Below are 11759 nucleotides of genomic sequence, written 5' to 3' on the forward strand. Positions count from 1 at the left end.
GATAAAAGAAAAGGGTACAAATTTGAAAAGTAAGCAAGGCCAAACAAGCCGATAATTATGAACTTTTCGCGATTAATCGTTTACCTGGTACTATAATATAACCAATAATCGATTGAAAACGCGAATAGGCCATTTATTCGTTCAAAATGTTTTCGATAAAACTATAAGCGATTCGATTGTATTGCACTGGACGAACATAATCACATAACTAAATTTTATCTATTACAAAGAATACTGACGCGTAATACGGTGTGGTCAAAGTTTGCTTCAAAGTTTTAAAAAATTGTGAGTTAAAGGTTTTAACAAAAATGAGTAGCAAGAGGAATATGAGAAGACTTAAAAAAAAGCAAAGGGAGGTATATTGTAATAGTTTAAACAATGCCAATAGAATTTCTGAGATTTTGCAGTCTTCAATTCAACTAGAAGAAAATGGCGCATGTTCAAGTGGCGTCATAGGCTCTCCTCCTTTTTCTTCAGAGTTTGAAGATGTTATTAATTTCAATCCGGACACAGATACGGAACCCTCTTTTAGAAGGAAACTTTTAGATTGGTACGTTAAATATAGACCGCCACGTAAGTCATTTGAGGGCTTACTTTCTCTTTTGCAAGAACAAAATTTGGATGTTCCAAGATGTCCAGAAACGCTTTTTGCCAAAAAAAGACAAAGGGCAAATATTGAATCCATATCTCCGGGACTATATTGCCATATTGGCTTACGGCCACAGTTGCAAAAAATTGCACACATAATTGAAGAAGTTGATATCATTTTTATCGACATCAATATTGATCGCTTACCATTATACAAAAGCTCTCGAGCTCAATTGTGGCCAATTTTGGTAAGAATAGTAGATTTCACAGAAGTTTCCGTTTTTCCCGTAGGCATTTATTTGGGAAATAAAAAGCCAAATAGCATATCTGAGTTTTTGAATTCTTTTGTTGTAGAAATGGAAGAAATTTTGAAAAATGGTGTTGATTTGGGTGGAAAATTATTGAAAGTTCAGATAAGATCCTTAGTTTGTGACGCTCCGGCAAAAGCTTTTGTTTGTGGTACACCCAGCCATGTCTCTTCTCATGGTTGCGGCAAATGTACACAAACTGGAAGAAAAGTTAATAATATGCTAGTATATAGTTCAGAACCAGGGGAGTTACTAACTGACGACAATTTTCTGAACAGAAAATATCCAAATATCCAACGCATCATATTCAGAAATTCAGAAATTCGATGACGCCTTTAGAAAACGTAGGAGTAAAAATGATAAGCCAAATAGCTATAGATGACATGCATTTGCTGGATTTAGGAATAATGCGCAAATTTTTGTTAAGATTACTGCAAGATAAAGTAAATTCTAAAGTGGAGAAAACCAAGAAAAACTAAATTTCTGAAATGTTACAATCTTTAGTACCCTTTATAACGAAAGAATGTGTGAGGAAACCCAGGTCCCTAGTTGAAATCTTTAATTGGAAAGCGACTGAATTTCGTCAATTGCTTTTATATACAAGTGTTCTTGTTTTAAAAGGCAATATTCATGATGACCAATATAATGAGTTTTTACTATTACATTGTGCCTGTAGAATACTCTTTTGCCCCAAAACATATGCTAAAAATGTATCCCTTTCAAAAGGTATGCTTGCTTTGTTTGTTCAAAATTTTTCAAACATTTTTGGAGATAGCAGTGTAACATATAACGTACATCAGCTATTACACCTGACTGAGAACATAAAATCAATAGGTCCCTTACCAAGTTTTTCGGCATATGATTTTGAAAATTATTTGCAAATTTTAAAGAAATATGTTAAAAACCCAAGTCATATACTTCAACAAATTGTAGGTAGAGTCAGTCAAGGAAATTTAATAGCAAACGATAAGCCTAGAGGGTTCAAATCATTAAAAAATAAGGGTTTATGTTTTTATTTTAAAGATAAGATTCTCACTACGAAAAACCCAGATAGTTTTTGTCTTATCAAACCTTTTACACCCATAGAAATACAAGGATTATCAGAAGACAAAAAATATGTAATAGGCAAAAAAATTTTGAATTTAAAAAGTTTTTTTTTTTAACCCGTTGACTCAATGACATTAGGGATATGCATGTCAGACAGTTCACCAACTTCTATTGAAAATTATTGTGTATTATTATGTATTATTATGTAAATTGATGGGTCTTCCTCATACTGATAGTATACTCTTGCTACCATTGTTACATGGCTGTTCTTAACTCAACAATATATATTGTAAATAATTTTTAAAGCAAATATTAACGTCCGAGATGCCGAAAGATATCAAGCGAATACGCTTTCAAAATAACGAAAATATACCTCCTCGTAGTAAGTTGTAAAAGACAGAATATGTATGCCCTAGTGCCGCAAAACCATCGATGGAACCATTGATATTATCATTAAATTCATTTAATATAATATGTGTAAATAAAATAATATTTCCTTTTCCATTTAACGGGTCACCCTAATAAACCATCGATATTATCGATGGTGCCACTATCGATGGTTTTGCAGCACTAGCATCTACACAAAATATAAAACAGTACATATAAATTATTTTTTCTAGATAAGGAAGCAATTAAAGAATGTGCGGGATGTTGTGCTTTGGAGGTGAAGTTGACGAGTTCACAAGGTAAACAATTTTTTATGCTTCGTGTTTTATTATTTTTGTTATGCTTACAAAATTCCGACTGCATCACCAAATATCTACAATAAATCATAAATTGACCTATCCTGCTTATGAACTGTTTTTTTTTCAGAAACGGTGGAAAACTAGAAGAACGAGATCATATGTAAGAAATTTCTCATATTCAAAAGGAATTTATTTTATTCTTAAGCTCTATTGTTTCTAGCAACCATGACTGCGCAAAATTCTTCGGTAATGTCGGCGCTGGCAGAGCAAAAAGTAGTTACAGGAAAATTGGTTCGGCAAGATTCTACGGCAGGGTCGATTAAATCTTGTTTTCCTCTGACCTCTACAGAAGACTTAATTAAGATTAATGAAAAAGTGGTACCGGAAACCCGTTCCATGTTGGTGGGTATTGTCTTCGATCACGAAAAATAACGGAATGCAATGTATTAAGTTTATTTTCGACAGATTTCTGTAATAAGAACTCTGCTTCAACACTCACTCAGCAAAAACCTGAAATACGTGTTCAGTACTGACATAATAATGGAGTACAACGTAGACGGAACCCACGGAAAAAAGAGCCTCAAAGAACATACAAATTTCTATGCGGTTTTTTTGGGTAATGAACTTATACATAATAGCAAGATAAATGTACATATTTTAATTAATGTATTTTGTTTCAGAATCTATAATAAGCTTTACCAGCGCCGATGAATCAGAAACGCAACTAATAAAAGCACTCCAGTTGAACAAGAAGAGGTTTTTTCAAAAAAGGGCTCTCGCGGAAAAATCTTCGCAGCAAATCACGATGTTTAACTGGCTTTATTTTTTTTTTTTTTTAATGAATACCCAAAATTTTATTTTTTATTGATTTTTTTTTGAGAATTTGTGTTAGTTTCAATTAGAATATATTTACCAATAGTGCAAATTTAAATTAATTTTTGAATACCTACCAACTACTGTGCCTGAAAGAAGCTTACAAAAGAAATTGAAAAGTTTTTTCAAACTTATGTACGCAATGAATTTTTATGTATGCATAATTTATTTTTTCGGTTTGGATGTTTCCATTTTGTTTTTATTTTTTCCAAAGAAATCATGTATAATTACGTTAAAATTGTTTTCCCCTTAATTTAGATATATGTACAGATGTACTTAGAGCCTAAGAAACTTACAAATATGACTGAAATGAGCTTCATTTTAAATGAATTTATATTAATTTAACTAACCAAATCGTTATATAAGAATTTTATTTACTCTTTTACTCTTAGTATATATTACCACTTGTTTAAGATACCATGTATGTATCTAATGAATATTATTTTTTTATTTTTATAGCAATATCTATTTATTTTATTCGTTTTGTTGGTTTCTGAAGGAATAGAGCTGCCAAATAAAACTGCATTTCTTTGATTAAGCATTTTAATTCAAACGCTAAATTTTAATAAAAAGCTAGTTTTTTATACAATTTTTATATGAAATAAAGTATTTTAAAACGTTAATCTGGATGTTTTTATTTATATTTTAACTGGTCTCAAACTGAATTTTTCGGATTCTATTGGACTACTATTTTGTTTTACTAGTACGAACTGGTATTTTAACTGGTATATGCAGGTGCATAGCCGGACAATTGAAATTTCGTAGGACATCGCCGTGTTAATAATACCAGTTGCTACCACGGAAAAAAGATAGAACACGAACTGGTTGAGCTGAAAAGCGAACTGGTATTATTCGAGTTCACAACTAGTATTTTTCCCTGCAGGGTAGAGTTACATCTTACTTCTACTAATATTATAAATGTGAAAGTTTGTATGTTTGGATGTTTGGGAAATCATCACGCGGAAACGACTGAACAGATTTGCATCAAATTTGGTACGCGGATAGCTTGTGTGCCAGATTGGAAAATAGGCTTATCTTCTTAACAGTTTCCCCCTGTTAAAAAAGTTTCATTAAATTAATACGCGGAAACGACTGAATGGATTTGCATGAAATTTTGCAAGCAGATAGCTTATGACCTACAGTGGAAAATAGGTTAATTTTTTGGAAGAGTTGCCACCTGTTAAAAAAAGTTTAATTAAATTAATTTTGCACACGGATAGCTTATGACCTAGGTTAGAAAGTAGGCTACTTTTTTAAGAGTTGCTACCTGTTAGAAATGTTTAATTTAATTAATACGCGGAAATGAGTGAGCCTATGAGCCAGGTTGAAAAATAGGCTACTTTTTTAAGAGTTACCACCTGCTAAAAAAGTTTAATTAAATTAAAACGCGGAAAAGTCTGAACGGATTTGCATGAAATTTTGCAAGCAGATAGCTTATGACCTACAGTGGAAAATAGGCTAATTTTTGGAAGAGTTGCCACCTGTTAAAAAAGTTTTAATCAAATTACAAATGACATTTCGCACAGAGATAACGATTAAAAAAATTTAATCATTAATCTTACAGTTGATTACGACTAATTAATTTTAATCGTCAAACGCGATTAACATTTTAATCGTTAATTTTTAATCGTTAATCAGATTAAAATTTTGCCAACATTGTGTGAAGTCATATTCATATTCACGGAGAAAAATGGACGTTTTTGGAAAAGAGGCGTAGTACCTCCCATACTGACAGTTTCATATTGCATATCTCTTCAAATGTTTGGGGTAAAGCACTCAAGCTTGGAAATACATATGTATGTATGTATGTGAAACTAATACCATACTCATGGAGAAAAATTAGAGTTATTGGAAAAGGTGGTGCGGCAACTCCCATGCAAATTGATTTTTCTATGCTGCATATCTCTGGAGGTGTTTATTGCAGAGGACTGGAACTTGGCATCGAGATGTGTATACAAAATTAATTCCATACTCATGGAGAAAAATTTGCGTTATTCGAAAACGGGACATGGTTCCTCCCGTACAAATTTACTGTTTTATACTGCTTATGTCTAGAGGTGTTCATGGTAGAGTACTGGGACTTGGTACCGGGGTATGTAAAATCAATTCTAAATTCATGGAAGAACATTAGGGTTATAAGAAAAAGGGGCGTGGCACTTCCGGTACAAATTTACTTTTTCTTGCCACATATCCCTGGAAGTGTTAGTGGAAGAATACTGGAACTTGGTATGGAGTTGTGTATGCAAAATGTGTCAATTGCTCATGGAAAAAATGTGAGTTATTAAAAAAGGAGACATGTCGCCTCCCATACATACTAAAAACTTCTTAATACATATCTCTGGAAGGATAGAAAATCTCTCGAAGTATTTTAAATTTGTTATGGAGATTTATTTTATAAGTGCCGTACTGACAGAATAAATTTCATTAAATGGAAAAGGGAGAGCCGGGTTCGGCCTTATAATCTAAAGCTCTCTTGAGGCATTTGCTACAGTAATAAGAAGTGGTATTTTATCAAGGCCAGGTTACTAAATTTGAGTTGGAAATATTAGAACCCGCCGTGGCACCTCCAAGAAGGTTACACGTTCACGCGTCGTATACCTGGAACCATTTTAAGGTAAACTTAGAGGGATTGATATCTTTCGTATGCCTAGCGCACAGACGAGATTTTATAATTTCATAGTTTTAAACGGCCTAAATACCTTAACTCGCTTAAAAAATAATGAGTTATAACGAAATGGGCACAGAAATAAAATCTAACATCATTAAATTATTTTTCATATTTGTATAAAAACGCGGGGTGAAACCCGCGGGTATAAGCTAGTAATATATAAAGTTTATATAGTTACTCAAATCATTTATCGCTTTTGCTTAACGTCTCTCCATTACTTTGGCAAACCTAACGCACAAATACACAGTTCATCTTCAACGCTGCTAGCAGTCGTCGGTCGGTCAGTCTGGCAAATATGAACGTGAATGAAAAATTCGGTTTGTATGGGAGATGTCACCCCTTTTTACAATAGCTAAAATTTTTCTCCAAGGGTAATAATAATAATAATAATAATAATATCCCAACGGTTTTTACCCTCCATTCCCGCCCATCCGCACGAGGGGCGCAGTCCGCATGACGTACGGAACCAATATTTTAAATTTTTGCGCCCAGTCACGATAGGCAGGAGTTTGTTAAGTGTCGAGATCTAAAATTGTTCAGCTACAGAACTAAATTCATCAGCTGATTTTATGTATTTATGTCAATAATTCACTTATTGAGAGAGGAGAGTATCGCTTTCTTAATGCTGAAAAGCGGATCTGATATATCAAACGTGCTGGAATGAGAGTTAAAATCCTGGCATAAGCAACGGAGTGGGTCGTGCAATTCAAAATTGGTTTTACAAGCTTTCAGAAATATGGGACAAAAGTGTCTTGATACGCGTGAGGGAACATTAAAGCTTACATCAGCCAGAAGAGACGGACTTGAAATTGAGCCTGTCAGTAATTTAACCATAAAAATTATACCAAGCATTTCCCTGCGACTGGAAAGTGTAGGAAGGTTAATAAGTTTTAAGCGACTATATTGAGAATCCCATCGGAAATTTTTTAAAGCAAAAAGTAGGAATTGTTTTTGAATTGATTCTATCTTTTCTGAGTAAATTTGATACCTTGGATTCCAAACCACCGAGCCGTATTCCAGAATCGGCCTAACTAATGTTGTAAACAGGGTTTTAGTGATATAAGGGTCACTAAATTCTTTTGACCATCATTTCACAAATGCAAGTACACCTTTAGCCTTGTTGACTGTCACATTAATGTGAAGATTAAAATTAAGCTTAGGATCCATTGTGATACCAAGGTCCACAAAATTGTATACCTGTTCCAGGTTATGGTTACCTATTATATAAGAAACTGGCAGAACAGCTCTTCGCGAGAAGCACATTACTTTACATTTCTTAAGATTTAGAGGCATAAGATTTACTTTACACCAGTAAGCCATGCTGTTTAAGTCTGATTGTAGCAAAGACCTTTCTTCAATTGAAACGTACGATTTATAAAGTTTTACATCATCTGCATACATTAAAATTTTGGAGAATTTTATATCTGTAGAAATATCGTTTATAAAAAGCAAAAACAGAATCGGGCCTAGGTGGCTACCCTGAGGGACTCCTGAAGTAACATCAATGACGTCAGAGATAGTATTTTTAAACAATACCCTTTGTGATCTATCATAGAGGTATGAAGAGATCCAACGTAGAAAATTAGGTGGAAGACCAAGAAGATCAAGTTTATAGATGAGCAACGAGTGGCACACTTTGTCAAATGCTTTACTGAAATCAGTATATATAACATCAACAGTTTTGCTCTCACTAAATGCTTTTGAGATATAGGATGTTAATTCAAGTAAATTTGTAGAAGTTGATTTGCCCTTGCAAAATCCATGTTCACTGTATGAAATGCTTGAAGTGATAGAATGTGTCAACCGATTTGTTATAATTGCTGCTTTAAGGACTTCAGGTAAACTAAAACATCATCGGGCGATATTATAGGGTTATGTATTGAGTTAATTGGACTTAGTTTAAAAGGATAGTCAAAGTATGCTTGGGAGTTAGTGGAATAATTGGATTTAAAAAACTGAGCGAACATGTTAGAAATTGTTTGATCATCACCAGAGACGGTATTTTGATACTTCATGGCGAAAGGAAACCCACGTACATTTCGCTTGGAGTTTACGAAATCATAAAATGATTTGGGGTTATATATTATACGTCGTTTGATTTTACACAAGTAATCTTTATAACACTTTTTGTTTAATTCAAAGAACTTGTGACGCAAAAGTGAGTATTTTACATAGTATGAGTGTAAGCCGGTTTTTTTGTGTAATCTAAAATAACGTATGCGATTGATTTCGTATATCTCCATACCAATTTCCAAAACTCTACCATGCACACTTTCAGAGATATGTAGCATGAGAAATTCGGTTTGTATGGGAAGTGCCACTCCCCCTTTACATATAGATTTTTTTTAGCCTAAAACCATCCTTGGGACACGTGCGGCAGGTGGCAGTTTCAAAAAAATCGGTTCAGCCGCTCTCGAGCCTTGCGAAAACTAACAAACGGCTTTCTAAATATATATTAGTTGAGATATATTATATATTATAATTATATTTTGACAGTACCCGTTGTTTCTGATTGGCGCAAAAAATTTCGCCTAGTGCCGAATTCGCCCCTTGATATGGTCGTTACTTAAAGCTATTTATATTCGAAATTGCATGAAAATTGGAAAACAGGAATCTATAAGCTTATCCAGGCTAAAAGCAACCTACGTACCGAATTTTAAGCAAATCGGACCATAAATACGACTACTTCGAACAGATCGGTCCCTGGTCCATTTTTCGGACAAAATGGATCATATATGCTAAAAAGCTACCTACGTACCGAATTTTAAACAAATCGGACCGTAAATACGATTTTTTCGAATAGATCGGTCCCTGGTCCACTTCTCCGAAAAATTGATCATATATGCTAATACATGCTAAAAAGCTACCGCGCACCGAATTTTAAGCAAATCGGACCGTAAATTCGATTTTTTCGAATAGATCGGTCCCTGGACCACTTCCCGGAAAAGATGGGTCATATATGCTAATATATGCTAAAAAGCTACTTACGTACTAAATTTTAAGCAAATCGGATCATAATAAGATTTTTTCGAATAGACCGGTCCCTGGTCCACCTACCCGAAAAAAAGTAAAATTTTTTTAGCGTAAAACATGATGGTTACCGAAAGCTATTTGTATACAAAATTTCTTGAAAATCGGACCAGCCGTTCGCGAGATTACCTGTTACAAAAAAAGGCACTTCCCATACAAACCGAATTTCTCATGCTACATATCTCTGAAAGTATGCATGGTAGAGTTTTGGAAATTGGTATGGAGATATACGAAATCTATCTCATACCCTTGGAGAGAGATTTAAGCTATTGTAAAAAGGGGTGTGACATCTCCCATACAAACCGAAATTTTCATACTGCTTATCTCTGGAAATTTTTTGATAGAGTTCTAGAGTTTTGTATGGAGATATATGAAATAAATCGCATACTCTTGGAGAAAAATTGGAACTATTGGAAAAGGGGGCGTGGCATCTTCCATACAAACCGAATTTTTCATACTGCCTATCTTTGGAAGTGTTCATGGTAGAGTTCCGGACCTTGGTATGGAGATATACGAAATCAATCGCATACTCATGAAGAAAGAGGGCAGCTGTTGGAAAGGGGGCGTGGCACCTCCCATATAAATCGAATTTTTATACTGCATATCTCTGAAAGTATTCATGGTACAGTACTGGAACTTCGTATGGAATAAGTATATAGTTGAAATCAAGCCCATACTCATGGAGAAAATTTGGGTTATTTGAAAAGGGGTGTGAAGTCTACAAACGTACCGACCTTTAGCTATCTTTGAATGAATTTTTTTATTCTTCTGTAGGTGTGTTTGTGAGTGAAATCCTCCTAAATGGTTGTACGGATTTTAACGAAACTTTTTGTGTATTTGAGTGGGTCTCTGGATGGTTTAGTTTCACAATTTAATCCGACAGTTGGCGCTGTAGTTGAGTTATTACTAAAAATCTTATTTATGATCCGATTTGGCTAATGTTTTAAATATGTATGCAATACTATTGCAAAAACGTGCTTCCAAGTGGTGCTGAGGTCGAGCTATTACTAAAAATAGCCAAGTGAGAAAAGGGGACGTGAAGGTCAGATTAAATCGACCTGTTGCACCATTGAGTATATCGAACGCTCCTGCGTTGCAATTGGCCCAATGGATGTGATTTTCCAATATTATTATGCGTTCAAACTTTTAAGGTATTTCGTCTGAATTAAGTATATGTATATTGCATTTCTGTAGAACAATGATTCGCACCCATTTTGAAATTGCCACCTACTATACTGTAAAGCTTCTAGGACATTCACTATAGAACCGGGCCATTGTTGCCGCCAGGGAGTGAAGAGGAAAAAATGTATTTCGCTTTGTGAATAACCGTGCAATGAAATGCCGCACAACTGGAGAATTTCAACAACAGATATAACACTTTCCTTAGGTTATTTAAAGCGGAAAATGACCACCAAACCTTAATCTTAGCAGACAAATGTGCCAATGAAAATCGTAAACGTGAATTGTTGGTGAAAATGTTGGACCAAAAAGTTTCAATCAAATATAAAAATTTTGGGCGGGACGAAGTTCGCCGGGTCTGCTAGTTACCGTATAATTTTCAAATGTTATTAAATATGTTCCTGATAAAGTTTGATTTTCTACAATATTTTCTCCTGAAACCAATATTGCTCCTGGTTTTATAATCTCAATTGGAAAGTTTCTTTCTTTTAGTTTTGTACATTTTCCTTGTTTTTTATTTAAAATTTCTGATAAACATGTACTTTGCTTGTTTAGTTTACAATATGTATTTAAAATTTCTGTTTTACAATATTTTACATTAAGGAACTTATTGTTACAATTGGTTATATTTTTATCAATAATAAGCTTACCATCTAATTGTTCAATTGCTCTTACTTCGTAATATTTACATGCTAACTTAATTTTTGGATATTTTATATATAGTACAATTACATCATTTTTTTGGGCTATTTTAAATTTTGAAATATCCATTAAGTCTGTGATGGTCATTGTGCCGTGCTGGTAATATATTATATTTTTTAATTCGTCAAAGTGCAAAATAGTAGGGTTCAAAATACCTACTTTACCAAAAGTTATTGTATTTATTATGTTTTGTAGTTCATGTATAATATATTGATTTCTTTTCCATCTCAATGTTTTAGTTATTGTGTCTCCTTTAATATTCTGTACTGTATCAGTTAATTCCGTAATAATTTTAAAAATTTCAGAAATTGTTGTAAACTGTCTATTATTATTTGAAACTAGCTCGTCTAATTTGTCATTAATTCTTATAAAATCGTAATGGTCCGGAGTACCTGCTATCCACTTCCAAAGTGTTCCTAGTTCATTAATACCTCTTTTTTGTCTGATAGGTTTTTGTTTAAATTGTCCTAATAATGTTTCAATTGCTAAAATTTCTGACTCAGTTTCTGAGTTTCTGATTTCTAGCTCATTATTATTTTTATTATTTTCGTCAAATGAAAATTGTTATAAAAATTTTGTTTTTCTTGTTCTATAATGTTTTCAAAATATGTTAAATTAGTGATGTGAAAAATATCTCCATAGTTTTCGTAAATAGAGACATCTCCATTTTCAATTAAT

General features: G+C 33.5%; 1 protein-coding gene and 1 long non-coding RNA gene across 2 annotated transcripts; both read left to right on the plus strand.

Annotated features, from left to right (window-relative positions):
- The first annotated feature begins 129 nt into the window (after window positions 1–129).
- LOC118755195 lies at window positions 130–2306 on the plus strand. Its single transcript, XR_004994992.1, has 2 exons — window positions 130–285; window positions 2250–2306. It is a non-coding gene; the product is annotated as an uncharacterized LOC118755195 (long non-coding RNA).
- Window positions 2307–2852: 546 nt separating this feature from the next.
- LOC118755196 lies at window positions 2853–3436 on the plus strand (the record flags this gene model as incomplete). The annotated part of the gene is made up of 3 exons (XM_036490047.1): window positions 2853–3031; window positions 3095–3245; window positions 3310–3436. Coding segments are annotated over exons 1-3 (455 nt in total), but the record flags the coding sequence as incomplete, so codon positions are not given.
- Window positions 3437–11759: the final 8323 nt, after the last annotated feature.

Source organism: Rhagoletis pomonella, unplaced genomic scaffold, assembly GCF_013731165.1.
Source record: "Rhagoletis pomonella isolate Grant_MI unplaced genomic scaffold, Rhpom_1.0 Rhpom_scaffold_05597, whole genome shotgun sequence".
Taxonomy (NCBI): Eukaryota; Metazoa; Arthropoda; class Insecta; order Diptera; family Tephritidae; genus Rhagoletis; species Rhagoletis pomonella.